At 44.0% G+C, this 20,469-nt stretch overlaps 1 protein-coding gene across 5 annotated transcripts in view; it reads right to left on the reverse strand.

Moving 5' to 3' along the window:
- Positions 1–20,469, reverse strand: part of RALYL (RALY RNA binding protein like) — a 952,779-nt gene that overhangs the window by 459,152 nt on the left and 473,158 nt on the right. For all 5 annotated transcript variants that reach the window (XM_075353135.1, XM_075353134.1, XM_075353132.1 and 2 more), the window contains exon 3: positions 17,754–18,031. In XM_075353135.1, the coding sequence (XP_075209250.1) occupies positions 17,754–18,009 (256 nt within the window). In that variant the 5' untranslated portion in view covers positions 18,010–18,031. The remainder of the gene's footprint in view (positions 1–17,753; positions 18,032–20,469) is intronic.

Genomic DNA, 20,469 nt, shown 5'->3' on the forward strand with positions numbered 1-20,469 from the left:
TTTAATCTTAAGCTGTAATACATGCTTTTGTGAATGACTAGCCACTTTCTGTAAACAGCAACAGCAATGTCGGCTAGTGTAGATGACGTAGAACACGTCATCCACACTAGCTTCAGAAGGAGGACAAAGATGGCCAAAAGAGGAGGCGCGGGACTCGGACAATGAAGACGCCCATGACTTTATTTACTCATGTTTTATAAGTCCACGCAAGGCAGGAGGAAAAGAAAGACGCAGGGGAAATGTACTCCAGCCGTTTCACGTGTCTAGCATGCTTCTACTGGTCCACAGGTCTACAGGTCCATAGGTGTGGACAAGTAAAAGCGTGCTAGAGATGCGAAACGGCTATTGTCTGTTCGTCCTGCGTCTCTCTTTTCCTCCTGCCTTGCGTGGGCTTTTAAAACGTGAGTAAATAATGTCTTGATTTTTAAGGATTGTGAGTGCATTTTTTATTTTTTTTCCTCCAGTTCTTTTTTTTGGCTTATGCTACTTGGCTTCTAAAAGTGAGCACCACTCTTTCCTTGTTTAAATACCACGGGTTTCTCAGCCCACAGGAATTACCATGCTAAGGTAGTGCCGGTGTGTTTTCTAGTTTCGGTAATTTCTTAGGGGACAGCCACAGAAAAAAACAAAATAAAAATACAATAAAGCATTTAGAGTTAAATCCTGATTTTAATTTGTCAAGTTTTGTTAATAAATGCAAGATCACTTGACGTTCTTGAGTACTGAATAAATTTAGACTGAAAATGAAAGGAAATGTAAGTCTGAAACAGAGTTAAAACATTTAATAAGATTGTTTTAAAATTGAAGCGCTGGTGCTAGAAATAATCTGAAAGTTTATTTCACTAAAAACAGTTTAAAATAAAATAAATGGAAAAAAAGTCAAGTTTTGCTCAATTTCTCTAAGTACTTTAGGAGTCCTTTCAAAGCAAATCTTTTAATACTGTGGACTCATTTCTATTTTCAAAAAGTTATTTAGACTCACTTAGAAAATATCAAGGCTGGCAAATAGCGCCTTTCATGGCCGGATTAAAGCGTCGGAAGGAAGAAAATTACTCAGAACCACACTGTGCTGTACAAGTGCCTCATTGGTCATACGTTTTTGAGCTTATGATTAGAAATATTATTTTTGGCATGATTTGCTGTTCTCAGATAATATATATATTAGTAGGTTATAATAAAGTAAAATTTAGTTAATAAGGGAAAATTTAAAGAAAAGCAAAGTTGCTTTAACCTCCAGATTCTTAGACAATTTTTTGGAAATCCTACAAGGCCACTTCGAGAAGTTCTTAAGGGACAATGGCGTCATGGGGAAAAAAAGATTATCATTCGACAAGGTGTTCCTAGGTTGCCAAATGATAGACGCACTAATGCTGATGAAAATCTACTCAGAAAAGAAAAAAAATAAAATAATATCTATATAATAAGAAAAGGATGAATAAATAGACCACTGACGTTCTATGTTTTAGCTCGAAGGATGTATCATTTCTAAGCCAGGCTTAACTAGAAGAATATTTCAATCTGTTTCCTATTTCTATCCAATGATCCCTCACTCTTCAGAAAGAACAAGAACATTTAGAATAGCAACGTTAATGTTATATTCCTGCTGGTTAATTCCCTTCTGTAATCATGAACAATTTTATTCAAGTAGATTTTCTTCTTGTAACATGTATGAATGGTTATGAATAAATATTCAGCACAGCAATCCAAAATCGCTAAGTACTTCACACTTATATTTCACATCCCTGGGGAAAAAAGGGATTTCAAGACACAGAAAGACAGTAAGATGGATTAAGAGGCATTTATGTACCATACGGATATTCTTATTCTTAAGTTACAATACAACCTGCTTAGTCTAGTGGGCATTGGCAGTGCAGGGATGGAGTAGGTGCGTGCGATGGCATTAAGCATTAGTATCAATAACACGTTTTTGCATAAATTGGTAGTTTGTGTGATTGGGTATATTTGCTGGAAATGGCATCTTGCTCAAGTAAACTTTTTCATCATTTTGAATTAAATCTAGATATATTAAGTTTGCAAAAGCTTCTTAATTTTATATGAATGGTTGGCTACTTTATACACTACTCACAAAAAGTTAGGGATATTTGGCTTTTAGGTGAAATTTATAAAAAGTTTAAGAAGTTCAAGCATTTAAGCAGAAACAGCAATTTTGAGTTCCTCATCTCAAACAATTTATTAAAACAAAAGTCAACAACAGTGGTGGGTATACCACCCGTAATAATGTCAATGTTTCAATAACTTTGTCATGTGGCCTTGGGCATTAATTATTACAGCTTGATAGGGACATCTCTTGCTGTTCACAAGTAGAGTTATTGATTGCTGAGGCATGACATCCCACTCTTTTTGAGGGGTGGCCCTCAGGTCATTGAGGTTCTTGGGTACAGAGTTATGAGCTTCTACATGGTGAATCAGCTGATCCCATAGGTCTTCTTTGGGATTCAGGTCTGGAGAAAGTGTAGGCCGCTCCATTTGAAGTACTCCAGTCTCCAGCAGTCATTCCTTAATGAATTGGAGCATTGTTGTCCATGAAGAAGAAATTAGGCATGTGTTGTTCATGCAGAGGCACAATTACTGCATTGATGATGTTATTCAAGTCATAGGGGCTGTTACTGTACCATTCACAATGTATAGGGCAGTTTTGTATTGACTAGACACACCTTCCCACACTGTAACACCACCACCATCAAAGGCTTTTCTGGTGACAACAGTGGCTGATGCATAACCCTCTCCTTGACATCTCCAACATTTTTGGCAGCCATAATTTTTGCTCAGCATAAATAGACTTTCATCAGTGAATAGCACTTGGACCCACTGGTCCTTCATCCAATGTATATGCAAGACGAAGATGCCTGTGCCTGGTGTTGTGGTCATGTATCCTTGCAGGTTGTTTATCCCATTTTTAATGGTCTGATGTGACACCTGGGTCTTTCTCTCCTCCCGTAAATGTGCCTGGAGTTGTGTGGCATTAATCATCGAATTCCAAACAGCACTGTTCCCAATGAAGTGGTCTGCAGTGTGGGATGTGGCCAAAGGACGTCCACTTCTATGCCATTCTGTGACTCTTCCAGTCTCTGTATCTCTGTTGTAATGTACTGGTCCTTCCCAGGTCATGTCCCTACCTTTGATGTGGGCTCACATGCTCAGCTCTCATCTTTCCCTGCACATGTGAGCTGATCTGATCAGTTGACATGTACATCTAACAGCAGCGGGTGGCTTGTAGATCTGCATGCAGCTGTTAACCAGTTAAATCCCACTGTAAATCTCTGACAGAGGAATTGAATACTCGCTGGCGAGAACACCTCATTCCATTCTTTGATCAACACTCCCGTGATTTGATCATGGGGTGCTGATGGGTTGTCATGACAGCCAGAGGTCAGCTGATGACCCTTGTGTCTGTCATGATGATCTTCCTATGAATGCCGGCTGCGAGTGACATTCATAGGACATTATGATTTGTGCTTTACAGAGCGGTGCTGACGCTGATGCCCTGCTCTGTATAGCACAAATGATCAGACAATCGCAGCTTCAAGTCCTATAAGGGGACTAGTATATACAACAAGGGTACATTCCCATGATCAGTGTTACTCATGTTATTCAGATTATATTCACTGTATCCAAAACTCTGTGTTTTAGAGTACAAGCAAAGTGGATCTGATTAATAGAAATCTCCTGCTCACTGTGCTTATTTTTTACACTGCATAAACTCAAATGGTAAAAGGGACGCTTTAATAGGAACCTGACAGTAACAATAAAAGGTGCACACACTGAGGTAGTGCAGCATATGAGCAGCATGGTGGCTCAGTGGTTAGCACTGCAGTCTTGCAGCCCTGGGGTCAAATCCAACCAAAGAAAAAAATCTGCAAGGAGTTTGTATGTTCTCCCTGTGTTTGTGTGGGTTTCCTCCCACTCTCCAAATACATACTGAGAGGGAAATTAGATTGTATTCACCACCAGTCATCAGCGATAATGACGTTGTCTGTAAAGCGCTGTGAATTTGATAGTGCCATATAAGTGAGTAAAATAAACAAGGTATTGTAAAAAATACATATCTCGGTGCCATTACTTCAAAATACAGCTTGTATTGATATGCAAATTGGATTTGCAAGTGCAATGTCGGGTGTATCTGTGCTGCGCACTTGCAGTCAACTGCTGCTCTTCATTGAGGACATGAATCGCTTCTTAATTGACAGCAGAAACAGGTATTCCTGTCTAATGTCCTCTCTGCTCTTCATGGTTAATTAAAGAGTGGGGACAGCACTGATGGAGAGACGTGAAGATGAGCCATACTATACTATATAGAAAGTGAGCCCATTAGAGAAATGCTCATTTATGCATTAACACTTACTAGTTTTCTTCTCAGCACCAATGATATTATCAGTGTCAATGAACACATTAAAAAGCTTGCCTGCATTTATGTGTTAGAATTCATCTGAATGGCATTTGTATGTTTTTCATGCTCTAATGTGGTCATACACCGAAGCGTTAGTGCAAACATTGCCTCAGCAAAGCACCAAGTCTACGCATTGAATGCCTATATAGCTATAATTACATGTACATTCAGTTATTCTTTATTCATAGTTCATTTATATAAATTCTATTAGCTGTAGTACTTGCCGTTGCTTGGGATAGTAACTGTCTCTGTCTCACTCCCATTGTCCCTCTCTTCCACTCTCTCTCACTCTCCCTCTCTGACTCACTGCCTCGCTGTCTGTCTCTCTCCCTTACTATCGCTCTTTCTTTCTCTTCCTCTCTCTCTCTTTGTCTCGCTCTCTTTGTCTGTCTCTCTGTCTCTCTCTACCATCTCTCTCGGTCTCTGTCTCTTTGAATCTCTCTGTTTCTCTCTGTGTATCTCTGTCGTTCTGTCTATGTCTGTCTGTCTCTCTGTCTCTCTCTGTCTCTCTATCTCTGTCTGTCTCTCTCTGTCTCCCTCTCTGTCTGTCTCTGTCTGTCTCCCTCTTTGTCTGTCTCTGTCTGTCTCTCTCGCTGCCTGTCTCTGTCTCTCTGCTTGTCTCCCTGTCTACCTCTCGCTCTCTGTGTCTCTCTGTCTGTATCTCTATCTGTCTTTCTGTTTCTCTCTCTGTCTCTCTGTCTGTCATTTTCTATCCGTCTCTCCACTGATATCATATTACCTCACACATAAGCTTCTTATACTACGAATGTCCTTCGCTGCCTATAGCAACCAATCACAGCTCCTATTAATGACCTGTGGCTCCCAGCTCCATTGACTTTAATGTAAACAGGTTTTTTGGCGAATAACTGTAAATTTTCTCTTCAAAACCTAGCCTGACGTTCCCTGAGTCACATGAGGCGTCTGTGCAAAATGTCGTGACTGTAAATGCGATGGTGCGGATTCCTTTAGTGGTTATACACACACACACACACACATATACACACATACACACACATATACACACAGACACACACACATATGCACACATACACACACATACACACACACACACACACACACACACACATACACTCAGCTTTATATATTAGATAAACCTGATTTCACTTTGTCATTATGGGATATTAAATGTAGTCTGGTTAGAAAAACTAATAATATCCATTTTAAAATAAGATAATAATGTAACAAATTGAGGAAAATAATTAAAAGGTCCGAATACTTTGTGAATGCCCTCTGTATCATTACAGGATCGCGAGAGAACTGTTGAATGCTAGAACCAATGCCCATCGGCAATGTGTCTCTTCTCATTAGCCACAGAGGTAGCTGGACATCTCCATCCAGTTTTCAGACAAACATTTTATGAAAATACATGACACATAAGTGATGATTACTCCACCAATGTCAAAGTGGAGAAGAAGAGATTCCACAGGATTATACAGGAAATTAGAACAAGCAGGAAGCCTAGATGATTAGCGATTCTCCTTCCATATAACATCATTTATAGTGTGGCTTGACCATCAGATCTGCTTTTTTCCCACTTATCCTTTAAATGCCACTTTTTTCAGACATTACAATTTAACTAACATTACTGTACATCAGTTTCTGAGCCTGATTGGGGTAAAGTCGAATATGAGCCAAAGAATAACAAGTCTCTGAGCATTTACCCAGAAACATCTAATGACCGCGGACAGGATTTTCTCATTTTATTCAGAAGAAAATAGAATAAAATGAGGTTGGGTTATCTCCGAGCTCACATACTGCAGCCGCTCCGTCCTGGGCAAAATGTCACTTTAGCATTTTGCAGTTAACTTCTGATATATTGTAAATTATGTGACTACATATATATCCATATATAAAATGTACAATATGTCAAGATATCACATTCCCATATATAAGTAGTTGTAGGGAAATGTTCAAAATCAATGTTAGTCTGAAAATCTAGAGCAAAGGCTCCAGGGACTACACATCTCCATATCCTATGTTAGGTTAGCTCCTGATTAAATTATAAAGAGACATTTGGTATACGTTTTGCACAGGATTAGAAAAAAATCTATACCTTGTTTCTCTGAAAATAAGAAAGGGTTCTATATTATTTTTTGGTCCGAATTATGGGCTAAGGCTTATTTTCAGGGGATTGCTTGTTTTTTTTTTTTCAACAACAACAATCCACATTTATGTTTGAACAAAAAAAAATAACATTTATTCAAATATAATCATATCGCATTCTATAACATCAACATAACAGCTATCTATCTATCTATCTATCTATCTATCTATCTATCTATCTATCTATCTATCTATCTATCTATCTATCTATCTATCATATCCATTTATCTATCTATCTATCTATCTATCTATCTATCTATCTATCTATCTATCTCTCTATCTCTCTATCTATCTATCTATCTACACACACACTGCACATACATACCAGCCAGTGTCCTCCTCAGCTTTAGACTCCTGCGATGAAGAGACCTTTGGTCACATGACTGATGTCACCAAAGGTCCTTAACACTAGAATTACTGAGGTAGTCATTTTGACTATTTTTCACTATGTATTTCTATATAGGTGTCACGAGTCCAGTAGTTCTAGTGTTAAACAATCTTTACCTCAGAATACAAATGTCGGGGTCCCTAAGAGAATGGGGGCCCTGAGACATTGTGCAGTTTGACATTCCCTGCCAAGACATGGTACATGTGGGAGCTTGCCAAGCTTCAGAACCATGACCAGGTTACGGGCAATATCACACACAACCATACCTGGCTGTAGGTTCGGACAGCAAGAGCCACAGATTTGTCTGCTCTGTTAAGGGCGCTTTACACGCTACAATATATCTTACGATGTGTCGGCAGGGTCACATGGTACATGTGGGAGCTTGCCAAGCTTCAGAACCATGACCAGGTTACGGGCAATATCACACACAACCATACCTGGCTGTAGGTTCGGACAGCAAGAGCCACAGATTTGTCTGCTCTGTTAAGGGCGCTTTACACGCTACAATATATCTTACGATGTGTCGGCAGGGTCACGTCGTAAGTGACACACATCCGGCATCTTAAGGTACATTGTAGTGTGCGATTGCGATTGAACGTTAAAACGTTCATCGCATACACGTCTTTGAATCCTGACGAATTGCACGTCGGGTTGTTCAATGTTCCCAAGGCAGCAAACATCGCAGTGTGTGACACCCCAGGAACATTGAACAGATCTTACCTGCGTCCTGGGGGTCTCGGCCGGCAATGTGGAAGGAAGAAGGTGGGCGGGATGTTTACGTCCCGCTCATCTCCGCCCCTCCGCTTCTATTGGCCGGCTGCCACGTGACGTCGATGTGACGCCGAGCGTCCCTCCCACTCCAGGAAGTGGATGTTCGCCGCCCACATCGAGGTCGTATGGACGGGTAAGTATGTGTGACGGGGGTTAATCGCTTGTGCGGCACGTTCAACAAATTGAACGTGCCACACATACGATGGGGGCATTGCAAATCGCATGCGATATCGTATGCGAAATTGCAACGTGTAAAGCAGGCTTAAGACCTTTCAACAACTTTGCTGTGGTATAACTAGAGCTTACTTTTGGAGCAGGGCTTATATTTCAAGCATACCTCAAAAACCCTATAAAATCATGTTAGGCCTTATTTTTGGGTTAGGTCATATTTTTGGGAAAACACTGTATACTTTTATTTTTCAGGAACAGTGCCACTTTTGTACGCAGGCTGTATTTGGAATTGCACCTCAACCCCAGTCAAGTAAATTAAATTGAACTGTAATAACATAATCAGGTCACAGTTTATAGTGATGCTGCTTATGAAAAAAACCTGAAAAAAATAGAACCTTCTATGCTAATCTTGGACACAGAAATATGTTAAAAGTATTTTCATATTGAAATTAGATGACTTTTGTAGCCAAATCTCCATAAATATGTGGCATTCAAATAATTGTGCACCACTAAAAAGAACATATAGTATAGAGACAGGCAATATAATATAGCTTTAATTAGAATTAAAATTGTTCTTGTGCTCACATTTAGAGTACTAAAAATAATGCACCGTATATTCAGTAAATTGTAGAAATATATAATCTATTATCGTCATGAGCTTTATCAAATTGGATATTCATTGTACAACTGTGATCACCTTAAAAATCCCAATGTGCAGTTAACAGGGTGTTAATTCTAGTACTATATATATATTTAAGTCAGGCCATAGCCAAGGTCCCTTAAAGGATTTTTCCCATGAACAAAGTTAATTTTAAAGTCCATTATAATCAATAGATTTTGGAGTATTACGAATTTCCACAAATGGATTTGATTAAAAAAAAATGTTCCTGTGCTGAGATAATCTTATATATGTGTCCCTGTTATGTAATGTGTAATGGCCGTGTCTGACCGTACAGGGACATGGTCTGATCATATCACATCTCCTGGCCGGGGAGGAAGCAAAAGAATATATAGACATTACAGCACCAGATCACAGTTGATTCTTTTTGTGAGGTAAAACATTTCCCTGCCAGTTTTTACATTTACCTCAAAGAATTAATTATTTGTGATCCCGTGCTCTAATGTCTGTCTAATTTTTGCTTCCTCCCCGTCCCAGGAGCTGTGGTGTGATCAGACCATGTCCCTGTATGGTCAGACACTGCTATTACACAGTACATAGCAGGGACACATGTAGCGCCGCTGACTGTATCAGGGTGCTACAGGGAACTGCATCCTGTACTTCAGGGTGCAGGTGTAGCGCCCTGGCCTAGCCAGGTCGTCACAGATAACACACAAACACCCCCACCCCCATTAGACAGGGACACCAGACAAACACAAAACCCATGTTGCCTCCTTCCAGTGTCTGATGTCCACACCAGGTGGGGCGGAGCCAAGTGGTTGGCCCCACCCACCGAGGAGTTCACAGGCCTGGAGGTGGGAAAAGGGACAGTTGAGTTGAGTTTAGTCCAGGAGGTGGAAGTGAGAGGAGTAAACACTTGGGTGTCTGGGTTTGTGGCCCAGGCACTGACAGCAAGGTTGGCAGACGGTGGTGGCCGTCTGCAGGAGTGGTGAAGCGACGCGGAACCGTAGGACCGGGGACATGCGACGGCAAGCCGGTACCGACCGGGGAGTGAAGTGAAGCCAGCACACTCAGGCAGGGCCATCGGACCCCGGCCAGGCTTGGAGCCGCCGACAATAGTCAAATTCGAATGTGACCGGAACCCCAGGGGTTTCCCAACAGCAAATGTCCCGATTGAAGGCAACCGCCCACACCGTGAGGGTATACAGCTACCGCCTAAGGCTAGAGACCCAAGGCCCAGCACCTGCGGGCAAACGGCTCCTCCGGTACCCATACACCGGGGAGCGGACTACCGTTGGGGATCCACCGTAGTCAAGCGAGAACATCAAGGTGCAGGGAAAGACAGCCGCCATCACCTGTCCAGGGAGAGACACAGCAGCCGGCTGCGGGACTCGTCCATCCAGCCGTTTGGTTTACCGAGGACTTTGTGCATTTCTTACTGAGTGAGTACACCCGTGCCATCCGGCACTGCGCCGCGCTGTCCCTGCGACCCTGCACCTCACCAACCCTGCCTCCACGTCACATCATCGGGCCCCGGGACCACCGACCCCTACCCACGGAGGGGGAAAACAACATCCCAGCTGCTCCCTACCATCGCTCCCGGGATCCCCGTCACCAGCAGCGGTGGTGCCCCTCTTCACAACGACCCGTGGGTGGCGTCACGGACTAAATCCCCCAAACCAACCACCCCTTTCACTCACGGGCGAGGAGCGCTGCTCAAGTCCCCGGATCTGGCCCACCGCTCGAGCCACCGAGCAGCAGCAGCCGCAGCAGCACCGGACCCGAGCGTTAGCAAGAGCGCAGCAGCGGCGGCGTCCTCCCCGCCTGCGACACAGGGCCTACCCTCCCATGGTTCCAGGTTCCCATCAACAGTGTCACTGACATCCGCACTACAAATCGCAATCACACCTCACACCAGGGCTGGACAGACTCATCAGTGGGTTGGTCAAGTTGGAGCACGGCCACCCAAGAAGGGGTCATTTCAAACAGCAGGAGAAAAGCAGGTTTTGAATACCGGGCCAAACCACAGGAGTCCAGGTGAAGATAGTAAAACTCTTTTCTTTATTTTCACAGGTCTACGCATTTCAAGGACATATCCGTCCTCTTCCTCAGTACAAATGTGCAGAGAATACTATCTATAATATAATCTATAATACTATACTATTTAGTATTCTATGCACATTTGTCCTGAGGAAGAGGACGGATATGTCCTTGAAACGCGTAGACCTGTGAAAATAAAGAAAAGAGTTTTACTATCTTCACCTGGACTCCTGTGGTTTGGCGCGGTATTCAAAACCTGCTTTTCTCCTGCTGTTTGAAACTACTCCTTGCTGCGGGACCGCTGCCTTCCACGTTATTTACATGCTTTCAAAGGGGTTGTGACTGACACAACCCTACCAGGTGAGTGTTCCTTCTGACATTCACCACCATTTGTCATACCGGGTAAGACCCTATTGCGCCTTATCTTTCCACAGCTTTTTCGTGCCAACAAGGGGTCAGGCAGACTGGTGGGAAGGAGGAAGTCAATTTGCAGTCAGCTCTCAAAGTGAGAGGGAGAACAGAGTTAGCCCTCAAAGAGTGAGGAGCAGGGGAGTTGGAGCTCCCAGGGAGGTGACAGGTTGGATCGCAGATGGTGGTCCGGGACCACAGGAGTCGGGGACCAGTATCAGGAACACTGGACAGGGGTGTAATGGATGTAGTCTAGGAGGACTGTTGGCACCAGAAAGCTCAATTACCCAACCGGTACCGAGCACGGCGGGGTACAGGACCCTAGATCAGGGAAGAGCTTCAGGTGCCTTGACAATTAACCTGTGGAGGATAGTATCTCTATGAACTTTCCCCAAGAGCTCAGAGATTGAAGGAATCAGCACAACGTGGGGGTTCTCCAAAGCACACAACCCACTAAAATCCCAAGTGCCAGCCATCAAGAGCACAGCTGCCATACACATGGGTAGCGCGGTCCCGAAAGCTTTAAGCTGAGCAGCCACAACAGTCAATCAAGTTGTGCATGGAGGCAGGGCTTCAGACTTACCAAGTGACACCGGTGCGGGACCTGGACGAGCTCCCCTTCAGAGACTGCAGTACCTAGAGACTTTGGTTTACCATCTGTGTGAGTGTCTGCTTATTCCACCTAATCCAGCACCAAGACTACCGCAGTGAGTAACCTGACCCCTGCATCCTGCTTTCTCAAGGCCGAGCCACCCCATCACCAAACCTCCTTTCCCCCACTATCTCTACCTGCGGAGCGACTGACACCTTGCTGCCCCCACACAATCTGCCCCGGTACTCCCTTCGGCAGCGGCGGTACTCCCCTTACCGCAACCCGCAGGTGACGTCACGAACATTTATCCCCTGTAAATACTCCCTTTACATTTGAGTGGCCGCAGGCCCCTGGGTCCGGAGGCCCTCGAGCCACAGCAACCCCGGATCCGAGCAGTTCGACTGCTGCAGGGGGGACACACATATATAAAGATTATCTCAGCACAGGAACATTTTATTTTAACCACATCTAATTGTGAAAATTCAGCTACTTTATATAGGTGTATAGGGGTATGTTCGAAAATCATCTGTATGATTTAAGGACAATAGCTGCAACCTGTGATAGTGCACCACTACATTATGGGTGTCTGGTCTGAGCATTCCTACATGAACAGTGTCCTGGAAAGTGGATTGGTCATCATGGGCCAGTTTAATGGCCACCATGGTCTCCCGATCTGACCCCCTTAGACTTTTATCTTTGGGGTTATCTGAAGGCAATTGTCTATGCTGTGAAGATACAAGATGTGCAGCACCTGAAACAATGGATACTGGAAGCCTGTGCTGGTATTTCTTGTATGGTGTCGCCATCAGTGTGTCAAGAGGGTTGCATTGACAATCCAACACAATAGGCAGCACTTTGAACACATTTTATAAGTGGTCATAAAATTGTAAATAACTAATGAACGAATAAAGTTACATTAAAATCAAGCACACCATTGTTTTTCTTGGGAAATTCTTAATAAGACTGATGATGATACATGCTTCTCTTCCCATTGGAAAAAATAAAGTTGGATCCAAAATGGCCGACTTTAAAATTGCCGCCATGCTCACCACCCATCTTGAAAAGTTTCCTCCCTCCCATATACTAATGAGCCACAAACAGGAAGTTGATATCACCAACCATTCCCTTTTTATTTAGGTGTATCCATATAAATGGCCCACCCTGTATTCATGCATGCTTCTTTAGTAGCGTCCTTATAATCTGCTGCATGTGACCTTTAGTTAAACGTGGGACTTTATCGGTATTATTACTGTTATGGAAGGACTAAACCATAAAGATCTAAGATACAGAAGTAGTAAATGGGAATTTTAATTATTTTATAGTCTGGCAAATATTTTAAATGACTTGTGCTAATTTAAATGGCATGCAAAACAGGTTTCCTCTTGGGATCTGTCGGGGATGGGTTTCCTCTCGCGATCTGTCGGGGAGGGGTTTCCTCTCGGGATCTGTCGGGGACGGGTTTCCTCTCGGGATCTGTCGGGGACGGGTTTCCTCTCGGAATCTGTCGGGGAAAAGTATATGGGTTTTTTTTAATTTAAATGGCATGTGAAAGGGAACCTGTCACCAGGTTTTTTCACCACCAGTAAGCCCTTATATACAACATTCCAGAATACTGTATATAAGAGCCCAGGCTGCTCTGCCCTCAGCCAGGAGGACCAAAGTGCGCATGTGCAGGAGCACAATGGCGGTCTCTGTGCGGATGACACAAGATGCGTCATGAGCATGGGCCTGGGAAAAAGGATGGTGACAGCAGAAGATGGAAGAGGTGCTGGACTGAGAGCATCGACACCCATCAGACTGGACCGCCCCCTAGGTGAGTATAATAAAGGTGTTTTCTACAAAGGTGTTTGCACATTCTAATAGCCGCCTGCGCTCTTATATACAGTATTCTGGAACGCTATCTATAAGAGCTCACTGGTGCTGGCTGCAGATCATAAGGGAAAAACCTGGTGACAGTTTCCTTTTAGGGGTCACTGCATGCTTGCTTCATCTACAGATTGATACTGTTCTGATTGCCTTAGGGATGTCAATTCTACAAAGCTTTGCTATGTGCACATGACGTCTTCTAAATGCAGGTAAACCCATCGAGTTCTTGAAATAGAAGACAAGTCAGGAAACGCTGGTGTTTTCTTTCCTGAAGCGTCTTGTGTTCATTTGTTCAGTCACTTTCTTAGCTTTCTTCTTTTGGTTCTGGCGACCATTGTTTTTATAAAGCTTTCCAGTGGTTTTTGTGATATCTTTTTTACTGATGTTTTTTCACTCCATTGCATAATGACAACACTATTGGTTTTTTAAGCAAAAATGAGGACAACACACTCCAAAAGACGTCTGGACATCTACTGAACTTTCCCATTGACTTATAAAGTAGAGAGCGCCTTCTGAGAATAAAATGCCAGAAGAATGGACGTGTCTCTTTTTTAACTGACCGAAAGACATTCGAAAGTCTAACATGAACAGCAAATTCCTTTTACCTTATGTATGATCCGCATGTTCATTCTTATGCCCGTTTTCTGGCCTTTGATGTGGTTTCTGTGTCGTGTGCATATAACCTAAAGGAAGGGATGGGAGAAAGACCCAACCAAGCCTGAAGACAGACTTTAAAGGCCACTTTACACACAACAATATCGCTAGCGATCTCGTTAGCGATGTGACACGCCCAGATCGTTGTTACAATTTGCCGAGATCACTAAGAGGTCGTTTTGTAGCGGTCATATGCACTCATCTGACAAACGACGCTACATCGTTCAGTGATATATTGTTTGACCTAGGCGGTAGTGTGGACACCGTCACACAGCATTCCTCCCAACGATTCCGGCAATGTCAGAGGCGTATAATTGTCCATAGTATACACCCTGGCGTGACACCAATCAGAGCGGAGGAGGCGTGCAGCATTGCTCGTAATGACAAGCCCGCGTCGCTGATGGCGGACGCACTAACGATGTTGTTCGTCGTTGGCAGGGTGTCAAACGTAGCAATATGTCTGCAGCGTTCGCAACGACGAACAATATTTTGAAAATGAACGACGTGTCAACGATCTTTGCTAGTTTTGCAATCATTCGGAGTCGCTCGTAGGTGTCACACGCAACGATGTCGCTAACGACGACGGAAGTGCATCACGAAGACCGTGACCCCGACGACATGTCGTCAGATAAATCGGAGCGTGTAACGGGGCCTTTAGAAGTCCTTCTCATTTTTAACAATAATACCACAATTTTTTTTTATTTGTGAGGATCCCATTGATAGGACCCATAAATAAGATACAGTATGTACGTCGCTGTCATCCTTGAATATGGAGGCAACACGTGATTGTTTTCACTACTCTCATATGTTATGCACAGTCATCCACCTCTTGGTTATAAGTAATAAGGAGCATTGAAAAAAATATTCATCTACTAGAAGCTTAAATGAGTTCTCGGTGCTTTCGGTGGACACCACCGGTCCAATCAATCACCACACACATATTTTAAAGAAAACAGTCTATAGGTTTCCGGGTAAATATTTACAATTAGCCTCAATTGTCTATTTAAACCGAACGTTTGCTCACAAAAGAACCTATTGTTTCATTTTTTTTTAGATAATTTTTTTATTTAGTCATGTTTACTTTTTTTCATTTTTTATATAAGTATACTAAATAGTTCTGAAATGTTCCAGTTTTCCCTCATTCTACTAAGCCTACTAGCCTTAGGCGGGCTTTGCACACTACGACATCGCAGGTGCGATGTAGGTGGGGTAAAATTGAAAATGATGCACATCCGGCATCGCATGCGACATCGCAGTGTGTAAAGCCTAGATGATACGATTAACGAGCGCAAAAGCGTCGTAATCGTATCATCGGTGCAGCGTCGGCGTAATCCATAATTACGCTGACACGACGGTCCGATGTTGTTCCTCGCTCCTGCGGCAGCACACATCGCTGTGTGTGAAGTCGCAGGAGCGAGGAACATCTCCTACCGGCGTCACCGCGGCTTCCGTAGGTTATGCGGAAGGAAGGAGGTGGGCGGGATGTTTACATCCTGCTCATCTCCGCCCCTCCGCTCCTATTGGCCGCCTGCCGTGTGACGTCGCAGTGACGCCGCACGACCCGCCCCCTTAATAAGGAGGCGGGTCGCCCGCCAGAGCGACGGTCGCAGGGCAGGTGAGTGCATGTGAAGCCGGCGTAGCGATAATTTTCGCTACGCCTGCTTTCACAAGATATTGTACCTGCGACGGGGGTGGGGACTATCGCGTGCGACATCGCAGCATCGGCTTGCGATGTCGCAACGTGCAAAGCCCACCTTAGCCTAATGTTATTTCACGTTCTGTAGTGATTATTTTTCAATAGTCATCTCATTATCGCCACAGGCAGGTTTACAATGACAAGTAGCACCTATATATAGATAACAAAGGATCACACCATTCACAGTAGGTTTTGGTTATGGCTCACCTCCTCCTACTCTATGCACAATAACCTCTGCACAGGTCACAGAGCTTGTCTAAAAAAAGAAGTCAATTAACATGTTCAAAGTATTGGGGTCAATGGTCCATGTGGATTTTTGTGAAACTTATCTATAAATGTTGTTATGATGCTTAGACAAGATGGCTGTCCCAGTAATCTTGTACAGAAGCTACAAAAATCTTCAATCAAAAAATAAAAACAGATTACGAAAAAAAAGGATTGTTTTCATTATTACAAATAGTATAAATTATACATTCAATTGAAGTTACAAAGCCATAGGCAGTAAATGGTCATCATTTGTCCTCAAGCCTTAGGCCGTTTTGACACTGTATTCCTCTCCCTGTTCAGTGGTCCCGTCGGAGTTTTTGTCTGAGCCCACCGCAAAATGGGTTTTGGACGTATGCGCCAACAGGGCCACGGACTGTAATGGTGCAGATAGAATCATTGTGTGCTCTGTCGTGCACCATTTTCGGGGATATACGCTTACTGGAGGCACACACCTAGATGCAGTCTATTACGTCCTGTTGTCCACCTCCAATAAACGTCTACGCCTGAAAATGGTGCATGACAGAGCACATAATGACTTTTTCTGCACCATTCTAGTCAGTGGCCCTGTCAGCGCATAAGTCCGAAACAAGTTTCGCGGGGGTTCGTACGGATGCCCCGAAAGGACCAGTGAACGTAGGATATAACGCAGTGTTAGAGTGGCCTTATAGAAGTGGCAACTCAAAAAGACACCAATTATTTAGACTTTTTTACCCAAAACCATACGTACAAGTACTGCAAATTACGAAAAATCATTACCAATACCAACTTTGACTATGATTTTTTGTATGCTTTAAAATCATTCCAAAACCATTAATCACATTCTTGCCATTTAATAAAACTTTTTTTTTAAAAAAAAAGTCTTTAAGAACCAACATCCTGTACTAATTTCTTAATGTTTCTTGACATTTTTTCTGAGACTAAGGGGTACTTTACACGCTGCGACATCGCTAGCGATGTTGAGCGCCATAGTACCTGCCCCCGTCACTCGTGTGACATTTGGTGCTCGCTGCCATAGTGAACATTATCGCTACGGCAGCGTCACACGCACATACCTTGTCAGCGACGTCGCTGTGACTGCCGAACAATCCCCCCCTCAAGGAGGAGGTGCATTCGGTGTCATAGCGACGTCACTGCGGCGTCACTAAGCGGCCGGCCAATAGAAGCGGAGAGGCGGAGATGAGCGGGACGTAACATCCCGCCCACCTCCTTTCTTCCTCATTGCCGGTGGACGCAGGTAAGGAGATGTTCGTCACTCCAGCGGTGTCACACATAGCAATGTGTGCTGCCGCAGGAACGACGAACAACATCGTACCGGTGGAAGCACCGATAATAAGGAAATGAACGACATGTCATCGATCACCGTCTTGGAACGATTTTGTGATCGTTGATCGTCGCTCATTAGTGTCACATGCTGCGATGCCGCTACCGATGCCGGATGTGTGTCACTAACGACGTGATCCCGACGATATATCGGTAACGATGTCGCAACGTGTAAAGTACCGCTAAGTTTTAGCTGGATGGATCATAGGAGCTTAATGGCCACTATTTTATTACTGAGATCAATGGAAAAACAGCATGCGGGAAGAAATTATTTAGCACAGAAGATACCAAAAACATAGTAAATAGTAATCTACAGTTGCTTTAAAACACAAAAACAAGCCCAAACTGTAACCACCGCTAACAGGAAACAGACGATAACGAAATACTGATAACATAGATTTTTTTATGTAGCCATATTTGATTTCTTACCTAGTGGTTGACCTCCGATAATCCTCGCATACTCTCCCGTCACCGCAGCCCTTGCGTGTCTTTCACTGACGTACTGTACAAATGCATATCCTTTATGTACCGAGCAGCCAACTATTTTACCATATTTTGCAAATATTGCTTCAATGTCACTTTTTTTCACAATTCCTGTATTAAGGTTGCCAATGAAGACTCTGGAATTGATTGACTTCGGATCATTCTTATTTGTGACGTTGCTTGTCTGTGTCTTGCCGGTCATTATTGGAGATATGTCAGGTCAGCTGGAACAATAGTAAAGAAAAATAAAAATTAAAACTGATATCATTAGTATAAAAAGAGCAAAACATAAACCATATACTGCTCTGAACAGACAGGTGTCTTTGGAACATGGAAGGTCAATCAGACATTTGCCCATCTTCAGGGAATATTAGAGTGCTGCACTAACCATTTTTTGCCTTAACCATCATATTGGTTCATAAAATTAGTATCTTAATGCTTAAAGTAAAGGAAAACATTAATTGCCTTTCCTTTGAGGGGTTGAATCATCTTCTTAAATGGGCAAAATTGCAAGGTGTTTGTAGAAACAACCAACTTTTTAATTCACCTTTGTAACATTAGTGCCTGTCCCCTTTAATTCTGCATCAGTTGTTGGCCGATGCAGGGCAACTGTACAGTATCCCTTCTTTACTACTGGGACATGTAGTTCTCAATAAAAAGCAACAAAAAGAGGGATAAAAATCTCCTCCAAAAATTCAGCAATTACTTACAGCAAATAGAGGTCAGCAGTTATAACCTGCCCAGGCCAAGGAACTATTGCACTAGCAGGATGCAGCAAGACCCCCAATAAGCTGGAGGCATCACAGGTGCTAGAGGAGCAAATCACTCACACACTTCCAATTGATGGAGGGGGCAATTGCTGGATGATTATGGCGCCCTATACAAGCCATCTGTGTGCAATGTTATCGTTCAGCAATCGCCCCCTCCATTGGTTGGATTTGTTTCTTTTGCACCTGTGACGTCTCCACCTTATTGGTGGTCTTGTTGTATCCTGCTAGTGCATTAGTTCCTTGGCCTGTGCAGGACTTGTAGTTCTCACCCAATGACCTGACCATAACTGCTAACCTTCACAACCGGCCATCAACTTCTACGAGGACTAACACAATGGGCCCTAGGCAAGTCCACATCCTTATACAGGAGTTAAAGGTGAAGGCAAGGGCTTTCCTGGGACCTGATAATCTCAGTAGCCAGTGTAAAGTCTGTCTGTGGTACATCTTCTTACGGCTGCCTAGTGATCACTGACAGAGCTCTGTAACAATCACTTATTAAACATGCCCTCTTTTCTCAAGGATGGAGAGATTTTTAAGTTTATAGTTTACTGCTCATTGCCTAAGATACCGGCCACCTCTGTTAGACTCTGAAGGCAAATTTACACACAGTGACATCGCTAACGATGTCGCTGGTGAAAGCACCCGCCCCCGTTGGTTGTGCGTCATGGGCAAATTGCTGCCCGTGGCGCACAACATCGCTAGGAACCGTCACACATACTTACCTGCCTAGCGACGTCGCTGTGGCCGGCGAACCGCCTCCTTTCTAAGGGGGCGGTTCGTTTGGCGTCACAGCGGCATCACTAAGCGGCTGCCCAATAGAAGCGGAGGGGCAGAGATGAGTGGGCCGAACATCCCACCCACCTCCTTCCTTCCTCATTGCGGGCGGCCGCAGGTACGGTGATGTTCCTCGTTCCTGCGGTGTCACACATAGCGATGTGTGCTGCCGTAAGAACAACGAACAACCTGCATCCTGCAACAGCAAAGATATTCGGGGAAGGAACGACGTGTCAACGATCAACGATTAGGTAAGTAATTTTGATCGTTAACGGTCGTTCCTGCGTTTCACACGCAACGACGTCGCTAACGAGGCTGGATGTGCATCACGAATTCCGTGACCCCAATGACATCTCGTTAGCGATGTCATTGCGTGTAAAGCCCGCTTTAGAAGCAAGTTGGTGGAATAGCTGGGTCTGGTCAGCGTCAGTCCTCCTGTGCTTCTCCCATGCTGTAAAGGAAAACTTGCCTCTGCTTGCACATGGGAAAGCACTTAATTCAGACAAGCAGCATGATAAAGGCACTAGCATAAACTGTAATTCTTAGGGAGTGCACTACCACCCAGCAAGGAGGAAGCCGGGAGGGAGGGGAGTAATGTGCTCCTGAAGATAGACGATTAGACAATCCCTTTAAAGTGGGCGTGTTACCAAATTTTACAATATAAGCCTGTTACGGTTGCTGTGGCTCTGGAGACTATGTCCGGATTTCTTGCTACTGCACATTTGCAAGCGCTGGAGACTAAGTCCTATCTTGGAGCCATTGCACATGTGCGGGTGACATCATCGCTGACACGAGGTCACATGTCTCTGACACCTTCTAAGCTGATTGGCCACTGGTCATGTGCTTGTGACACGTGGTCACATGTCTCTGACACCTATGCCGATTGGTCGTGGGCATGTGCTTGTGACGCTTTGCTCGGTGATAGGCCAGCGTGACGTCATTGCTGTCATTCTGGCAGCGGATTGGCTCTGGTGTCCTCCATCTTGGATGAGGCACAGAGTCTATATAAGACCCTGACGCACGCCGCCCGGCGCTCAGTCCTCTTGGTTCATGCATGAGGGTAGACGCCCTGTGCACGTCCCTCTAGGCATCTCTCTGTCTATGTTAGGTGAGCGCTA

This window comes from Anomaloglossus baeobatrachus, chromosome 6 (genome assembly GCF_048569485.1).
Source record: "Anomaloglossus baeobatrachus isolate aAnoBae1 chromosome 6, aAnoBae1.hap1, whole genome shotgun sequence".
NCBI lineage: Eukaryota > Metazoa > Chordata > Amphibia > Anura > Aromobatidae > Anomaloglossus > Anomaloglossus baeobatrachus.